The 17,338-nt window shown below is 47.4% G+C and overlaps 1 protein-coding gene and 1 long non-coding RNA gene across 2 annotated transcripts in view; one reads left to right on the top strand and one right to left on the bottom strand.

The window, feature by feature from the left end:
• SH2B1 (SH2B adaptor protein 1) overlaps positions 1–17,338 on the top strand; it is a 17,471-nt gene continuing 133 nt past the window's right edge. The window contains exons 1-9 of the mRNA XM_061588159.1: positions 1–177; positions 2,640–3,568; positions 3,709–3,810; positions 6,387–6,478; positions 11,659–11,765; positions 13,334–13,522; positions 13,656–13,882; positions 13,990–14,161; positions 14,409–14,517. Of these exons, the coding sequence (XP_061444143.1) occupies positions 2,717–3,568; positions 3,709–3,810; positions 6,387–6,478; positions 11,659–11,765; positions 13,334–13,522; positions 13,656–13,882; positions 13,990–14,161; positions 14,409–14,517 (1,850 nt within the window). The 5' untranslated portion in view covers positions 1–177; positions 2,640–2,716. The remainder of the gene's footprint in view (positions 178–2,639; positions 3,569–3,708; positions 3,811–6,386; positions 6,479–11,658; positions 11,766–13,333; positions 13,523–13,655; positions 13,883–13,989; positions 14,162–14,408; positions 14,518–17,338) is intronic.
• The window catches only part of LOC133365840 (uncharacterized), a 22,670-nt gene continuing 18,569 nt past the window's right edge, over positions 13,238–17,338 (bottom strand). Inside the window, exon 3 of the long non-coding RNA XR_009758324.1 lies at positions 13,238–14,184. This is a non-coding gene — a long non-coding RNA (uncharacterized LOC133365840). The remainder of the gene's footprint in view (positions 14,185–17,338) is intronic.

The raw sequence follows: 17,338 nt of genomic DNA on the forward strand, positions 1-17,338 counted from the left end.
TTTTTACCCCAGGCCCCTTTCTTCCCCTGAGTTGATGACGAAGACGGAAGGGAAAGGAAGAGAATATTGTCACCTGACCGAAGGAAACCCGGAAGCGGAAGTGACATAAAGGGGACAGGGAGAGAGACAGGGAGAGAGGCAAACCCTTCCTCCTGGAAGGGACTCGAGGCCGAGATGGTAAGTGACAGACACACGAAGGCGAATAGAGCTCCCTTCCCCCCCTTTCTTGCCCCTCATCGCAGAGGCGCTCTTTTCTCGCCTTCCCTTGTTGAAGAGGAGCCACTTGTTTTCTCTCCTCCACCTACTTCCCAAAGAGGGATAGATAAGGCTACCAGGTCCAGAACCTGAAGGGATTCCTGCATTTTTTAGGCTGCAGTCTTGCGCACGCTTATTTGGAAGGAAAACCAATTGAATTGTTTGGGGCTTAGTTCTGATGATGAAGCATGCATAGGATCGTGTGGCAAGACTTGAATAATACTGAGAAGTTAACCAGGTTGTGGCTTTCCCTATCGCCTTGGTGTAGCAAGGGGTGAAGCCATCTTTTGTAAAATAGACTATTTTGTGACGCACTTAAAAGGCACAGGAGCACTTAAAAATAGGGAGTTGGTCAGCTTAGAGATGTATGAACTCATGCTCCCCTTCTCTCTGTTAGCCTTTCCTAGTTTGTACATATATATAGGGGGGAGGGTCCTTTGCTCTCTTCCTCCACTGCCACCTTGGTTGTGCTGTATGTCCATCTCCCAATAGTGCCCACTCTTCTTATCACTCCTTTAATTCCTGAGTTAGAGAATGGACCAGTAGAGCATGTTTTGAATTCAGAAGCTCCCAGGTTTTATCTCTGGCATCTCTAATTGGATCTTTGGTGGAAAGGCTGAAAGACCTGTGCCTGAGACCCCGGAGAAATATTGTCAGTATGAATAGAGTCATATTTATTATGCCAGAGTTTTTCTTTCCTTTCATGCTCTTAATCCCCGTATGACATCCTACCCCTGCAAAACTTTCCTTCCCAGTCTAAGGTTATGAGGTTTTCCACTTACAACTTCCCTAAGTCTTGTGTCCTGTTCCCCACCAGTTAGATCATGATGCCATTCTTTCTCCATTTTGAGTGTCTTATATTCATGGAATTTCACATTCAGAGGAATTAGCATATTGGAATAGGCAAATTGAATAGCATTTAGTGTAAAAAGCAGACATAGCTGCAGGAAAGAGCAAAAAAACAAACAGGTACTGGAAATGACTTGTTCTTTTCCAACATTGTAAGAGGGGAAACTTTAGAAGGGGTCTATGGGCAAAGGCCTATACAGAACAAAGAGTTTGCTTCTCAGCAGGGACTGGATTCACTTTTGAGAGTTAATCCTGCTTTGGAAGGGACTAGGTTACCCCATGAAACCTTTGCAGTTGTTAGACTGAGGTGTATGACTTTGACCGAGAGCTTACTGAAACATGCAGATACTTGTGTGATAGAGTCCTTTTATATAGTATTATTATCTTGGAATGCATGTGAGACCTCTGGTTTGAAAGTACACCTTTAGGTTAAAAGCACCTTCCATTTGGAAAGGTTGAAGGCTTTCTGTATTAGTATTTTCCCCTGACACTCTGAAGTAGTACAGCAAGAGGCCTGTACTGTGTGAGCACAGTTGATTTGACTCTCAGTGATATGAGGTGGAACAAAGCCTTTGGCTCTTATTCCAGGGGCGAAATAACTTTAGTCTTGCATGATCTGTTAATGTTTTTTTTTTTAAAGAATCCCCATGGTCTACAAATGTGTGTTAAATTTCCAAAGCAAGAGTTTTTGCAATGATCCTGAATATGCACTCTTGGTCAAGTAGTGCCTTGCAAGTTCAGACCAAGGTCATCCAGTATTCTTTGCAAGAGTCTTAGTAATCAGCAGGTGGTATCTCATCCAGAAGTTTGCCAGCAGTCTGTTACTGGGCTGCAATCTTCTTTATGGCCACCCAGGTGTTCTTCCTCTGGACATTCATGTCACAACTGGGCTATAAAGTAGCTCAGCTAAAATAGTGTTGTTGAATGTTGCTAACAATGAGGTTTGTCAGACTGTCATGACTTAATTGTTCCTTCCTGCATGAAACAATTTTTGAATGCTACTTTGAGGTTAGAGATTCACCCTGACTTCTAATTCTGTCTGTACACGCTTCCGCTTCCTGTCTTCGAGGGTGGGGGAGATGCTTATTTCTGAGCTTAACATTGAACCTCCATGAAAGCATTGGTTCTTGCCCTAGCTAAAGACAAGAACCATGCACACAACTGCAGATCTGGCTCTTATGATAATTTCCATTTTTTTCTAATTCCATTTGCTGTGCTGCAGCCTGGTTTCCCTTGTGATTCCAGGATTCTTGGTTCAATTTGAAAGCAGCCTTGTACATTTAGAGGGATGCCTTTTTACAAGAGTTTTCTATAATATAGATTGAGGTAATGGCTATAGAGTTGCATCCCAGCTTGTGTGAAATGTTCAGATGTATAATGGCATCATTGTGCTGTTACTTATTGCTCAGTATAAGTGGCTTCCCCCCTCCCAGAATCTCTCTTCTCTTCCCTGCATCATGAACAATGATAGCAGCCTAACAAGGTTGTTTGCTTCTTGCATTTTCATAAGAACCTCTCAATTTCTCCTTCTGCAGGTCACGAAGCTGCTAGTTTCAACAGCAGCCCAGTCCTGGCACTGGGTGTGTTGTTACCTGGCCCCACCTGGGCAAACATGAATGGGAGCGCAGTGCCCCTGTCACCAACGGGGGGAGGGATGGTAGGAGAACCTGCCTCTCTTCCCTCTCCGGGTTGGCGGGAATTCTGCGAGGCACATGCCCGTGCTGCTGCAGCGGACTTTGCTCGTCGTTTTCGAGCCTTTCTTGGTGAGAACCCCCAGTTTGCCACACCAGGAGCTGAAGCTGCCTTCTCACGCCACTTTGCTGAGCACTTCCTGGAACATTTTGAGGCAGAAGTGAGCCGAGCCTATGCCAGTGACTCGCCGCCCCGCTGTGACATTGCCCCCTTCACTGGCTGCTCCTCTGCGCGTGACCTTTCTGAGACATGCAGCGACTCCTCTGTCGCCTCTCCTGTGGAGCCTCCGCTGGGGCCACCCTCTGGCCTTTCTAGCAGCCAGTCCCGTAGCTCTGAAGACGTTTCTACTGTGGCAGCAGTTACTGCCACCAAACCAAAGCTGAAGAAGCGCTTCTCTTTACGCAACGTTAGCCGCAGTGTCCGAGGTAGCGTACGCGGCATCCTGCAGTGGAAGACCTCGGCCGAGTCATCCCCTGGTGGTGCAGACAGCGCAGCCACCGGAGCCAACAGTAATTCCAACTCTTCAGGGGGCGGTGACTCTGAGCGCTGGACTCACAGATTTGAACGCCTTCGGCTCAATAAAGCCTCCCCAGCCACCCTCCGAGTAGAACTGGCCAGTGTGCGGCGTGAGGGCCTACTGAACTACATTGTAGCTGATGATGGGGCAGGCGGAGGCAGCCGGACACGCTGGCAGAAATGCCGTCTTCTCCTGCGCAAAGCAGGGAAAGGGGAAGGGGAGGGTTACCTTTTGGAGTTCTACATCCCCCCAAAGGTGAGCAATGGATCATTGGATCAGGGTGGATGGAGAGAGTTGGGGAGGAGTGCCAGAGGCTTAGGACTTCACAAGATTCCTGGTCTGGGACTGAGGGGGTATTAGCATAACTGTCTCTTTCCTTAACTTTAACCCCCCAGGCATCCAAGCCACGGGTCAGCATTGCCTGCTCTTGCGTAGTGGATGTGCGGACAACAACCCCCCTGGAAATGCCCGATAAGGAGAACACCTTTGTGCTCAAGGTGGGGGAAAAAAATTAAGGTTGGATGGGGCAGAACGTTAGTGGCTTCACTTTGCAGGTCTGGTTAAAAAGAAAAAAGCTATTCAAGGAGGTACCAAAACACACATTTGAAACCTCTTCAGTAATAATTGGAAGCATAATGCTTACATGCCCAGTGACCATAGCCTTTGAGTTAATCTGCACATTACTTTCTCAGTGAGAGAACGCATGGAATCAGCCCCCCTCCTCTGCTTGTCCTGGCTTCGCAGAGAAAGTCCCTTCTAGCAGCAGCCAAGACAGCAACAGGGGTGGAGGACCTCGGGTTCAGGGGGCAAGTGCAGTCTTCCAGGTGCCTCTGTCTGGCCTTTGAGACTCTCCCCAGTAGGTTGGAATGTACCCTACATTCCAAAGGTAAAAGTTGCATCTGTTGTGCACCCACTTTTTGCTTCTGGCCCCTCCCGTCACTGGTGACCCCAGAAGTCTGTTCATGAGGGAATGTGGCCCTTGGGATGAAAAAGGCTCCCCACTCCTGCAATACAGGCTGGCTAGAGTGTGCTTTTAGCAATTACCTGCTTTTCTCCTTGCCTCTCTTCTGGGAAGATGAAGTCTGCAGCTGCACAGTTCCTCTCCAGCAGTCCCAGTGGCACTGTTCCTGAGCAGACTGACTTCTCATCTTCCAGCAGTTTCCCATGCCTTCAGGAGGAGAGGAGCCCACCATTAGGAACATAGGAAGCTGCCTTATACTGAGTCAGATCATTGGTCCATCTAGCTTAAGAACTGTCTACACTGACTGGTAGGGGCTCTCCAGGGCTTCAGGCTAGAGCCTGTCTGAGCCCTCCCTGGAGATGTTGGAGATTGAACCTGGGACCTTCTGCATGTAAGGCAGAAGCTCTATGAGGCAGCTTCATATGTTATATTAGTGTTTGTAGCCAGACAACTATATGTGTGTGTGCTCCGTGAGTGAGAGGAGCATATAGGTGCTTTGTGATTTTTTTTTTTTTGTATGGTAAAAGCACAGTAATGAGGAATTCAGCCATTGTGGTGTAGATGAACAGCTAAGCAAGCTGACAAAGAATGTGTGACGAAATGTAAAAGGCTGATAAAAGAGCTTTCTGTTGAATCCCAAAACGGGGGGGGGGGCTTGATTCTCTTATTATGAATGCTTTATTACTATATGGATTACCCTTTTGTTTTTTAATTGTATGTGTGAAGGGAAGGAGGGCATTTACTTTACTTATATGCGAAGGGAAGGAGGGCATATACTTATTGTATAATAACAAAACCCAACTCCCATTCCAATGGCTCTCCTAAGCCCGTGGTGCTGCCCCATTCAGTTTCACTTATTCCCTCTGTATCCTTAACTTGCCAATAACCTGTTAACTGTAGGGTACAGGTGTAGTATAAAGCCAGTCGTATACAGATAGTATATTTAGCAAAGGTAATCAATTAAAGATGATTAATTAGTTAGTTAGTTAATTAATTAAAGATAGCTAACGTTTATTTATTACAAGATGATTAAGTGCACAAGCTTATCTGGTTACTTTAAAAATACTATTGTATCTTTAAATGAGTGTACACTTTGTTAACTTGTTACTGTTACTTTATATTCAACTAAAACAGCTTCAGGAAAAAAGTTAGCTGCCCTATCAAAACCTTTTTGCCAAATTGCCCTTTTATTCTCTCCACCCCAGTTAAGCCTCACCAACACTATATCTGAGGACTCTGCTAGAAACGTCTTTTTCCAACCCTTTACCAATCTGTTGAAGTGTAGGTTTGTGTTGGTATACTGCTCAGGATTTCTTCCCTCTGGTACCCCTACCAGCCACAAGAGACCAACTTTCCAAGCTGCTTCTCGCTGATGCTGCAGACAGGTCCTTCCCTTGCCTCATCAGCCTAAGCCAAGTGATTCAGCTACCCCCAGCAACTCTTTGGCCACCAAGCCACTCCACCTGCCTCTCAGGTCTTCCTCCTTCTCCCCTGATCCTCTTTCTCTGCTGTTGTCCTCTTCTTGCTGACTTCATGATCACCAAGCACCAATAACTCCGATCAAGTAACACTGGCTAACTAACTTTCTGCTGACCGGCACACTTCTTCTGCCCCCTCTAGTCCAGCCCCAGCCAATCACACTATCTAACTGAAAGTTCTAAACCTCCACCAACCAATCGAAATATACATACCTTCTATCCTTCTTTTGCATGCTGAGAATTCTAATTCACAGGTGTCAGTTAAGGCCCCAGACAATAGTTATACTATCACTGGACCACAAAAAAAAGTTCTCACATCAAATACATTACAATGTACATTACAATACAAACATCAGAACACATTACCTAATAGCTGTTAAATCTTAATTCATATAAGCAGGATTTCCTCACAGTATGTGTGTGTGTGATATAGGGAGGGAGCCATAGCTCAGTTGTACAGCAATAACGATTCTTGTAAGAAAGAGCCAGGAAGCACTTTATTGCCTTTTGCACTGCAACTTGTTTCCTTTGTTTTTTTTTTAACTTTTGAGGGGCACATGAGGGGAGTCTATGAATAGGAAGCCCCCCAAAAGTATAATGTATCTATGACTGTTGTTTTCCCCCCATACTGTAGCTATCAAGCTCCTTAGAATACATCCTTGAGACGGTCGACTCACTGCAAATGCGCTCGTGGTTGGCAGACATTCAGGAATGCATGGGCCTCGGGTAAGTTACAGCAGACTGGGAGGTTCATAGCTCAGTGGTAGAACATATACTGGGCATGTAGAAGGTCCAGTTTGGTCCTTAGCAACTCCAGTTAAAGGGATTATAAGCAGTAAGACTAGGAAAGGCTTCCCCCCTCCCCCCAAGACCCTGGAATAGCTGCTGCTTGTCAGAACAGACAGCCCTAGCCTGTGTGGACCAGATGTCTGATTTTATATAAGGCAGCTTCATATGCTATAAGAGAGTATGTAGACAGACACTGGTAAGAATGGGAAGTGAATATGCATGTGTTGTGACCCTTGCTAAAAGCATAAATCAGGGGTAGGCCTTGTGTGGCCCTCCAGACGCTATTGTACTGCAGCTGTCATCAGCCCCAGCTAGCCTGGCCAATGGTCAGGGGAACAGCTGCAGCACTGGGGAACTGGAGAAGACCTGCCCTGGAAGTGAGTATCTGAGCATCTGAGTGCTTCCTTGCTCGCTGCTCTAGGTTGCTGTCTCTTGAGACAGCTGAAGTCCCTGGTAAGTGCTGCAAGGACTAGGACCCCCGCCTGACCCTGGCTCCAGAGAGAGGCTGCAGTAAATATTGCAGCCTCTTGTATCAGCCACTGGCTGTGTCAGGGGGCATAAGATCCTAGCTGCCATTGGGCAGCAGGTCTGCCACCGGTGGGGTCGACACTGAAGGGGGTCATCCCTTGGGGAGCCCCTTAGGAAGTCCCGAGGGTGAGGGCATTACCCCCTTCAATTTCTTTTTTTTTAACCAATCTAGAGGAGGTTGGTAATGGGGAGGGCATATGGCCCATGTGTAGTTTCTGCATAGGGTGAGAGCCTGTGCAGTGAACCAAATGATAGGAGAAAGTCTCCAGATGCCTTCAGAGTGAGAGCTTGCAACTAGCAGAAGGCTGGCCCTCCCTGGGTGTGAGACAGAGGAGGAGTAGATGTGCCCTGTGTGAAAGATATTGAGTGGATCTTACTGCTCCCAGTTCTCTTCAGAGGCCTACTGGGATAACTGGTTCAGGTAGGTTTTGTTAGTGGGCTCTTGTTGGGTCCATATCAGGTTTTTAGGAGGAGTCTTAGTAAGAAGGAACATGGGTGATGCCACCTCAATTTCAGTGATCATGGGTAGAGGGAAGTATAGCTATGAGGGGGGTGAATTACCGTGGAAGACGAGGGCAAGGCTATCTACGCCTTGTTCCTCCCTCCCACTCCTCTCATGGATGGATTCCTCGTCGTTCATCTGCTGTGCCCACTGGCCTGTGTGTTGTTGTTTAACGCCAGAACGGTACAAAAAAGACCACTCTCATCCATGATTTGATCGTGGATGAAGATGCCAGTTTGGTGTGCATTACTGAGACCTGGGTGGGTGAGCTGGGAAGAGTTGATCTGACCCAGCTTTGCCCAGCTGGATACCCGCTGCAACACCAGCACAGACTGCAGGGATGTGGGGGGAGGAGTTGCTGTGGTCTACATAACTTTCATCTCTCACCAGGAAACCACTCTGTCCTGGAGCTGGTTATGTGGGCCTGTACCTGGTGTCGGGCCAAGGAGACAGGAAACTAGGGTTGCTGCAGGTGTACCATCCACCCTGCTGCCTGGCAGCGTCTCTGACCAAGCTGGCGGAGGCCGTCTCAGCTGTGGTATTGGAGGAGCCCAGAACAATAGTCCTGGCTCATTTCATTGTCCATGCTGAGGCTGCCTCTAGTGTTCCGGCTCAGGATCTCATGGCCTCCATGACGACCATGAGGCTGTCTCAAGTTGTCACTGGCCCAACGCATAGGGCAGGGCACACCCTCGACTTGGTTTTTGTTCGAGATGGAGGAAGGGGTGGTCTGGAGATAGGGGTGGTGGATGTCACTCCACTGTCATGGTCAGACCACTTCCTGGTGAAGTTTAGACTTATGGCTCTGATCCTCCCCTGCAGGAGTAGTGGACAGATTAAGATGGTCTGCCCCCAGAGACTAATGGAACCCAATGGATTCCTGAATGCCCTGGGGGAGTTCCCAGTAGATAGAGCAGGTGACCCTGTTGAAGCCTTTGTCACAATGTGGAAGAGCGAGGCACATCAAGCTCCTGACATTTTTGCCCCTGAGCCTCTGGCATTGTGGAGCCCGGTTTGCACCTTGGTACACCAGTGAGTTAAGGGCAATGAAACAGGCTGGATGACAGCTAGAGCGCAAGTGGCGAAAGATGTGCGGTGAGGCTGATCAGGCACAAGTAAAACAACCGTGCCTACTGTGTGATGGTGAGGGCGGTGAAGAAGACTCACTTCTCTACCACCATCACATCCTCAAGGAGCCCTCCAGTGGATCTTTTCCATATTGTCAGGGATCTGTTGACATCAACTCCAGGAAATGGAGATTTAGACCCTTCGGAGGCCCACTATGAATTGTTGCAAGGCACTTTGAGGGTAAAGTTGCTAGCCTCCTTAGCAATCTTGATGCCCCATCCACACCTACTATAGTCCCCAGTGAGGTGTCTAGTGCAGCATCTGCTGCAACTTCTTGGGAATAGTTTCAGTTGATGTGGCCTGATGACATGGACAAGGTGCTTGCAATGATGCAGCCAGCAACATGTCCTCTCGACCCTTGCCCTTCTTGGCTTATGAAAGTTTGCCAAGGGGGCTTGACTGAGTGGATCCAGGGTGTGGTCAATGCATGTTGTGAGAGGGAGTGGTTCCAACTACCCTGAAAGAAGCGGTTATCCAACAAAACCCACCCTGGACCCATTGGTTTGCGACAGTTACCGCCTGGCTGCAAATAACCCCTTCTTAGGGAAGGTGATTGAGAGGGTTGTGGCACAGCAATTGCAAGTACTCTTGGATGAAACAGATTATCTTGACCCATTCCAGTCTGGGTTCAGGCCTGGTTATGAGACTGAATTGGCCTTGGTCGCCCTGATGCATGACCTTTATCAGAAGAAGGACGGGGGAGTGTGACCCTGTTATTTTTATTTCATCTCTCAGCGTCTTTTGATACCATTGACCATGGTATCCTTCTGGGCCAACTTGGTGAGATGGGTATCGGAGGTATCAGAGTGGTTCCGATCCTATCTCCAAGGTCGTTTTCAGAGAATAGCATTGGGTGATTGTCCTTTGGCCCCCTGGCAGTTGTGCTGTGGGGTGCTGCAGGGTACCATCTTGTCCCCCATGCTGTTTAACATCTATATGAAACCCTTGGAAGCAGTCATCAGGAGATACACTGACGACGCCCCGCTCTATTTCTCTGTAACATCTAAATCATGAGAGGCCCTGCAAGCCATGGACCGCTGCCTGGACTCGGTGGTGGGCTGGATGAGGGCCAATAAACTGAGTCTGAATCCTAGCAAGATGGATACACTGTGGGTTGGTGGTTCCCAAGTTCAGATAATTGCTCAGTTGCCTGCTTTGGGTGGGGTCGTACTCCCTCTGAAAGAGCAGGTCCATAGTCTAGGGGTGCTCCTGGATCCATCTTTGTCACTAGAGGCCCAAGTGACCTCAGTGGCTAAGAATGCCTTTTACCAGCTTTGGCTGGTAAGACAGCTGCTGCTGTTTCTGGACCGGGATAGCCTGACCACTGTTGTCCATGCTCTGGTAACATCCAGGCTGGATTACTGTATTGCGCTCTGTATTGGGCTGGTTGGTCTTGAGGTTGGTCCGGAAGCTGCAGCTGGTGCAAAATGCGGCTGCGCGACTGATCACTGGAGCAGGGTATCGCCAACATGTCACCCCACTGCTGAAAGAATTGCTACCTATTAGCTTCCGGGCTAAGTTCAGGGTTCTAGTTTTGGTGTAAAAAGCCCTATACAGCTTGGGACCAGGATACCTGAAAGACCGACTTATCCCTTATATACCCAGCCAATCACTGCACTCTGCAGGCGAGGGTCTCCTGCGGATACTTTCTTATCAGGAGGTCTGTTCTGCACAACATACGAAACGGACCTTTAGTGTAGTGGCACCTACTCTGTGGAATTCCCTCCCCTTAAATATTAGACAGGCGCCATCTCTGTTATCTTTTTGGCGCCTACTGAAAACCTTCCTCTTTCCACAAGCCTTTTAAGTTGAGACCTTATCCCAGTCTGCGTCTGTGTTGGAATTGCTTTTTAATATATTTTTTAACTTTCTTTTTTTTTAAATAGAAGTGTTTAAACCTTTTTTTAAAAGATTTTTAATGCTTTTTAAAAATGTTTTTAAAGATGTTTTGTTTTAATATATTTTAAAGGCTGTTTTTATGATGTTTTAAAGTGTTTTAATGCTTTTATTTGCTATCCTGGGCTCCTGCTGGGAGGAAAGGTGGGATCTAAATCGAATGAATGAATGAATGATGGGAGTTGTAGTCCAGCAGCATCTAGAGGGGCACAGATTGCCCACCCCTGACACAAGCAGTCAGACCAAAGATGTAGCTCAAGTGTGGGGAACCTTTGGCTCTCAGGATGTTGCTGAGCTCCTACTCCCATCATCCTTGGTCATTGGCCATGCCTGCTAGGGCTGATGGGAGTGGTAGTTCAGCAACATTTGCAGGGCCAGAGGTTCCCCACTGCTGCTCTAGCTTACCCGTCTGCCTATCTGTACACTTCCGAATCCAAAGTGTGGTTTTGACCTATAAAGCTCTTTATGGCTCAGTACCCAAATATCCTCTGCGACACCTCTCCCAATATGAACCTACCTGGACCCTTAGATCTTCTGAGGCCCTTCTCCAGATCCCTCCTCTGAGGGAGGCTTGGAGGGTGGTGACAAGAGAGAGGGCCTTTTCAGTTGTGGCTTCCCATCAGTGGAATACATTCCCCAGTGAGGTCTCCTTGGCACCCTCATTGACATCTCTTTGGCACCAGGTAAAGACTTATCTTTTCTCCCAGGCATTTGATAGACTGAGATGATGTTGTTAGTAAGCTGCCAAAGCTTCCTGTGGCTGTATGGCGTGGTGGTGTTTTATTGTTTGGTTTTTATAGTATTATATTTGTTTTTAATATTGTTGTAAGTTGCTTGGAGACCTTCGAGTATCAAGCGATTAATAAACCTAACAAATAACAATAATAATTCAGCATTTCTGTTTCCAGTGGCAGCCAGCCAGATGTCTTTGGGAAGTTCACAAATAGGGCATGAATGTGATATCCTCCCCCTGTTTGCCCCCTGCATCTGGTACTTAGAAGCAGATTGCTCTTGAACGATGTTTGATTTTAGCTGTTTTGGTTAATGTTACTTATCTCCATAGAGAGAGCACTGATAGCTTGGAGCAGCCCTGTATGAACCACTCAGAGAGCATGCCCAGCCGGGAGCTTCCCATGGTGCCGAGTGAGAGCAGCGAACAGCTCAGCCAAGGTCTGTGGCCTTCCCCCCCACCCCAAAGTAGAGTGCCACCATCAGTCCCTTGGCAAAATTTTCAACTACCTCATCAGGGAAGGGCTCTACGTCAGTAGCAGAGCACATCCTTGGCATGCAAAAGGTCCCAGGTTCAGTCCCCGGTTTTCCAGGTAGGGTTGGTAAAGACTCGTACCTGAAATCCTGGAGAACCACTGCCAGTCAGTGTTGCAATACTCAGTTAGATGGACCAATAGTCTGACATAGTATAAGACAGCTTCCTATGCCATGAAGTTGAAGTCTGCCCCTTTGGGGGCAAGCTTTGCCATTCTGATAACCTTGCCCTCCCTCCCTCCTGCCCGTCCACTCGCCCGCCCGCTCGCCCTCCCTGCCTGCCCGCTTGCTCCCCCTCCCCCCAGGTTTTCCTGAACCTGAACAGATGTAGTTAATCAATATTCAGTCTTCTCCCACTATTAACATTAAAAAACACCTGTTACAATTAGATAATGAAATCTCATTTTGGAATTAATGTCTAATCCAGCAATGGGGAGTCTGTCAACCTCCCAGTATCATTGGATTACAATTTCCATCAACCCTGACTATTAGCTGTGCTGGCCAGGGCAGATGGGAGTTGGAGTCCCACAGCATCTGGAGGGCCACAGGTTCCCCATCTATGGTCTGAAAAGGAGGAGAGACTGTATTACCAACTTTTCATGCCTTTTCAACCATAGTCTTTTTCTCATAGGAATTGGGATTAAAATAGGAATGGACATTGACTATATACACTGTTGTGAGTTCCTTGAGAGGAAGAATGGGATAAAAATATAAAAAAAGAAAGGCCTCCTCTAAATTCTGGTTTCTATATACTAATCAGAAATAATCTAGAAACGGATTCTTCCCTTCTCTTACCCTTTTTGTGTGTCCAGCTCTTCCAGCAGTTAATATATGGTATTAATATATGGTACTAGCTTAATATATGATATTTACAATATGTCTTGTAGGATGTAATGATATATGATCACTATTTATCTTAATTTTGTTTGAAATGTTTGATTTTTAGTTTGTTTAAAAAAAAATGAAATTCTGTTTTATGTATATTTTTATGTGGAGTCTAACAATATTTTATTTTGTTCTCTTTGATACGGTCTATGAACTAATTCAATACTATTCTATTCTGTTCTGTATTCTGTATTCATAGGAAAAGAGGCTTGGGAGAATGTGACTTCCTATAATTCCCCCCACCCCCCTTTCGCAGTTTTACATTTTAAGTCTTGCTTCTGGTTTACTGATTTGTAAGAATGCATTTTCTTTGTCATCCTTGGTTTTGGCCCATTGGTTAGCGCTCTCTCTCTCTCTCTCTCTCTCTCTCTCTCTCTCTCTCTCTCTGAGTGTGTGTGTGAGAGAGAGAGAGTGAGTGAGACACACACACACACACACACACACACACACACAAAGGTGTCACGCCATAGTTAGAAGGCAATGAGAGGTGACTATTCTTTCTACAGTGTATCATACACAAAATGTAGCCAAGATATTTAGAAGCTGCATTTGCACATGACCTGTGACCTGGCCTTTCTCCCCATCTGCAGGTGCCTATGGCGGACTGATGGAACGCCCCTCAGCTTCCATGTCTCCCAGCTCGGTCTCCATCGCTGCCTCCCACTTTGACTCAATGGAGTTGCTGCCTCCTGAGCTGCCACCTCGAGTGCCGATTGATGAAGGGCCATTTCCCACGGGGCTCCTCCACTCGACCTTCCCTGAAACCCCTGACACCACAGGTAACGGCTTGAGATAGAACCAGGATTCCTGGTTCTCTTCCTTGATTCTGGGACAGTCCTGATGTGCAAGCAAGGTTCCAGAATTGTCTGAATGGGCTTGGGGAGACTTCTGCTGCCTTTCTCCCTGCTTCAGGTTCCTTCCTCTTCCAAGGGGAGCCCGACCCAGGTGGGGGAAGCCTTGGCGACACAGAACACCCCCTCTCTGAATATCCTTGGTTCCATGGTACTCTGTCCCGTCTCAAAGCGGCCCAGCTGGTATTGGCAGGGGGAGCTAGCAGCCATGGTGTCTTCTTAGTGCGGCAAAGTGAGACGCGACGTGGCGAATATGTCCTGACTTTTAACTTCCAGGGGAAAGCGAAGGTGAGTGCAAGATGGTGCCAGGTTGTGGGGCAGGGTGAGGGAGGATCCAGCAGGGGTCTGTGGCTCACGACGGTTCTCTCATAGCAGCCTTCTTCTACCACCGCTAGCACCTGCGCCTCTCCCTTAATGAAGATGGGCAATGCCGGGTTCAGCATCTTTGGTTCCAGACCATCTTCGACATGCTGGAGCACTTCCGGGTCCATCCCATCCCCCTTGAGTCAGGTGGCTCCAGTGATGTGACGCTTGTCAGCTATGTGGTTGCTTCACAAAGGCTGCACGGTGAGCCTAGGAAGAGCGGGGTTCTGGGTTGGAAAGAGCATAGACACCGTTGCCAATCCATGTCATGCTCCATCTCCCACCTTCCATTGTGGCTCCAAACATGTCCCCCTCTCTCCCCACCCCCCATTCCCCATCCGAGTCTTCTGCTCCATGCCACGTGGGGAGATAACCCCATCCCTCTTCATGTCCACTGCTCCCTCTCTCCCCCCCCCAATCCCTGTTTCTGATGTGGGCATCTCTGTCACAGGCCGGGACCGGGCTGGGAGCCGAGCGCTGGTATCTGGGTTCAGTGGGGACCCCGACTCGCCCCCCAACCTCATCTCCATCCTTGCTGCCGCCTCTGCGGGTGACTGCGTGTAAGTGTGCAATAGCTACCACAGGAGAAAGGCAGAGATATGTGAGCGTGTGTGTGTGTCACAGCCCCAAGCCATAGCTCATCGCTATCCATGGGTCATGCAAGTGTGCAATGCCCATACCATCCACTGTGTGTCTGTGACACAAGACAGGGAAGAGATTTCGGAGTGAAGAGGCTCCTTTTAGCATCTCCAGATAGAGCTGGGAAACATTTCTGTCTGAAACCCTGGGGAGCTGCTGCGAGACGACGTTAACATTGTTGAAATAGATGAACCAATGGTCTGACATGGTATAAGGCAGCCTCTCACGTTTCTTCTCTGGAGCTGGGCCTTAACGGTGGTGACTCTGGGTAACTTCAGATGTTGCAGGATGTGCTGCCATTCTCATCTTTAAGACAGCATGCCCTGTGGCCTCCAAAGTCTCTCTCTGCCTAATTACAGCCCCAGTTTGCAATTAACATGACATCCCCTTACAATCTGACTGCATTGGGCAAAATAGCTCAATTTGTAATTAATAATATATCAACAGCACACAGTAACAGGACCCTACAGAATATAGTGTTGCTGTCTCTTCTGCTTCTCACTCCCTATTTCCCCACCCCCATTTCCCAGCAATCTAACAACCAAGTGTGGCTGTGATTCTGGAATTCGATGGCCAATCTCCCCACACACATTTTAGTACATTAGGACAATTTAGGGCCAAGGAAATGCAGACCTGAGCAATTCCAGCCTTCTGTGATCCAACATGGTAACCTTAATTCTGTTCTGTGCAATGAAGCAACTAAAAGGACTCTACAGAACTGAGAGGCCACCTGCCTACCAAGCAGGAGAAACATGAAATGAGGTAGGTGTGCTGTCAGTTAAGCCCAATCCATTCAGTTATTGTCTTGTGGAAGAAGAGTGAGAAGAAGCCATTGCACACTTTTTTGAAATGCATATCTTATGTTTATAATGAGGCTCAAACAGTTTCAACTAAAATAAAATAATTGATTCTGGCAACTCAACAAACGTCTCTGATAAAGCCTACTGTCAGGTTTTTAGCTCTTTCATGACCAGTTTAGGCTTGAAGTAGGTCTGAGACAGGGATGGGAAACCTATGGCCCTCTTTATGTTGTTGGACTACAACTCCCATCATATATAGCCATTGGCCAAGTTGGCTGGGGCTGATGAGAACTGGACTCCAACAATGTTCCCATCCCTGGTCTTAGGGAAAGAAGAAGGAAAAAATCCTAGGCTGATGGGATATTCAGAATTCAGCACACGCACACTTGGCCTCATTGCAACAATTGTGTGAATATTAGGCAGTATTCAGCTAACACGTCCTGTCAGTATAAGGATTTCCACTTGTGCCATAGGACTTTCCCCTCACCCCCCCCATGCATGCCCCATACCCTCCCCAAACCTGCTCCAGAGGAGTGGGGGAAGCCTTAGTACAGATTTGGGGGCGTGCGGGCAGCGGGAGAATGTTCCATTGGGGAAGCAGAAATCCTTACGCTGACAGAACGTTCCCATAGCGCTATATTGTGTACAGCCCCAGGTCACCAAGTAATCCCAGAATGATGAGTATGTGGAGATTCCACTCAAAATGTAAACTTTGATAATGGTTGCAGAGCCAGGGATCTTTGAAGGTGAGATTCTCGCTTTTTAAAAGATCCTTTGTAGTAATATGGCTGTGAAGGTCAGCATGAGCGTCTGGGCAGTGCCTGGTGAAAAAGGTGTACAGTTGATAGGAGTCATTGGCCAGGATGTAGAGCAGTCTTTACCAACCTGGTCCCCTCCAGATGTTTCAGACTACAGCTCCTATCAGCCCCAGCCAGGACAGCCCTGAGACTCTTAAGGCAGGACTCCAGGGGCCAGGCCAGGCCCTTTGGCCAACATAGGCAAATTTATGCCGAATTTAAATAAATTAAAACTCACAAGATTAACTGGCTAAGATTTCTTGAACGGGTGAAAGTTGTTGCTGTTGTTGCTACAAATACTAAGTAATAGACTTTCACCACAATTAACGTTTTGAGCTTAGTATTATATAAAACTGGAGTAAGTTATGCCAAGTAAACAAATGGATGTCTCTATGTGGTTTTTGGTAATTTTCAACAGTCCTAGAAATCAGCTTTCTTGGTGCATGGCAGAGTTTAGATTTTAATGTTTTTTGAAGCACAGAGGATATGTACAGTCTTAAGGAATACCAGCCTGCCTCATCACCACACAGTTGTACAGCAGTAGCCCCTGTGGTTTCATCAGGCAACTACTACTGTACACATAATACAGGTGTGGAAAAGCTTTGGCCCTCTAGATGTTGAACTACAACTCCTATTATCCCTGCCCATTGGCCATGCTTGCTGGGGCTGATGGGAACTGTAGTTTTGGAGGGCCAAAGGTTCCCTACAACTGGTATAATAGAAGGCAGTTGTTCTAAGCCAGCCTTCCCTGATATGGTGTCCTTCAGATATTAGTGGACTCCCAGCTTCCATCAACCTTGCCAGCATGGCCAGTGGTCAGGCATTACGGGAGTTGTAATCCAGCAACATCTGGAGGGCAGCAGGTTGAAAAACCTCTAAATAAACCATATCCAGTAGAATGGTGTCAGTTAAGTTCTGATGTATTCATTGCCCATTCCCAGGTAGCGTAGTGCCCAAATGATGGTGCTTGAAGTGCTCTAGCTACTGCATATAGATAACACTGGAGTTGCTCATCTTAGAGAACTGTAGTGGGGAGGCCCCCTTGTTTAGAACTAGACACTGTTTAACATTGGGGGTCCTTGGATGATTCTCTGTATCCTCCATCTCACTTTTTTTCTTAACGCCAGGCCATCTTGTTTCTCTTT

The sequence above is a fragment of the Rhineura floridana genome, chromosome 11 (genome assembly GCF_030035675.1).
Source record: "Rhineura floridana isolate rRhiFlo1 chromosome 11, rRhiFlo1.hap2, whole genome shotgun sequence".
NCBI lineage: Eukaryota > Metazoa > Chordata > Lepidosauria > Squamata > Rhineuridae > Rhineura > Rhineura floridana.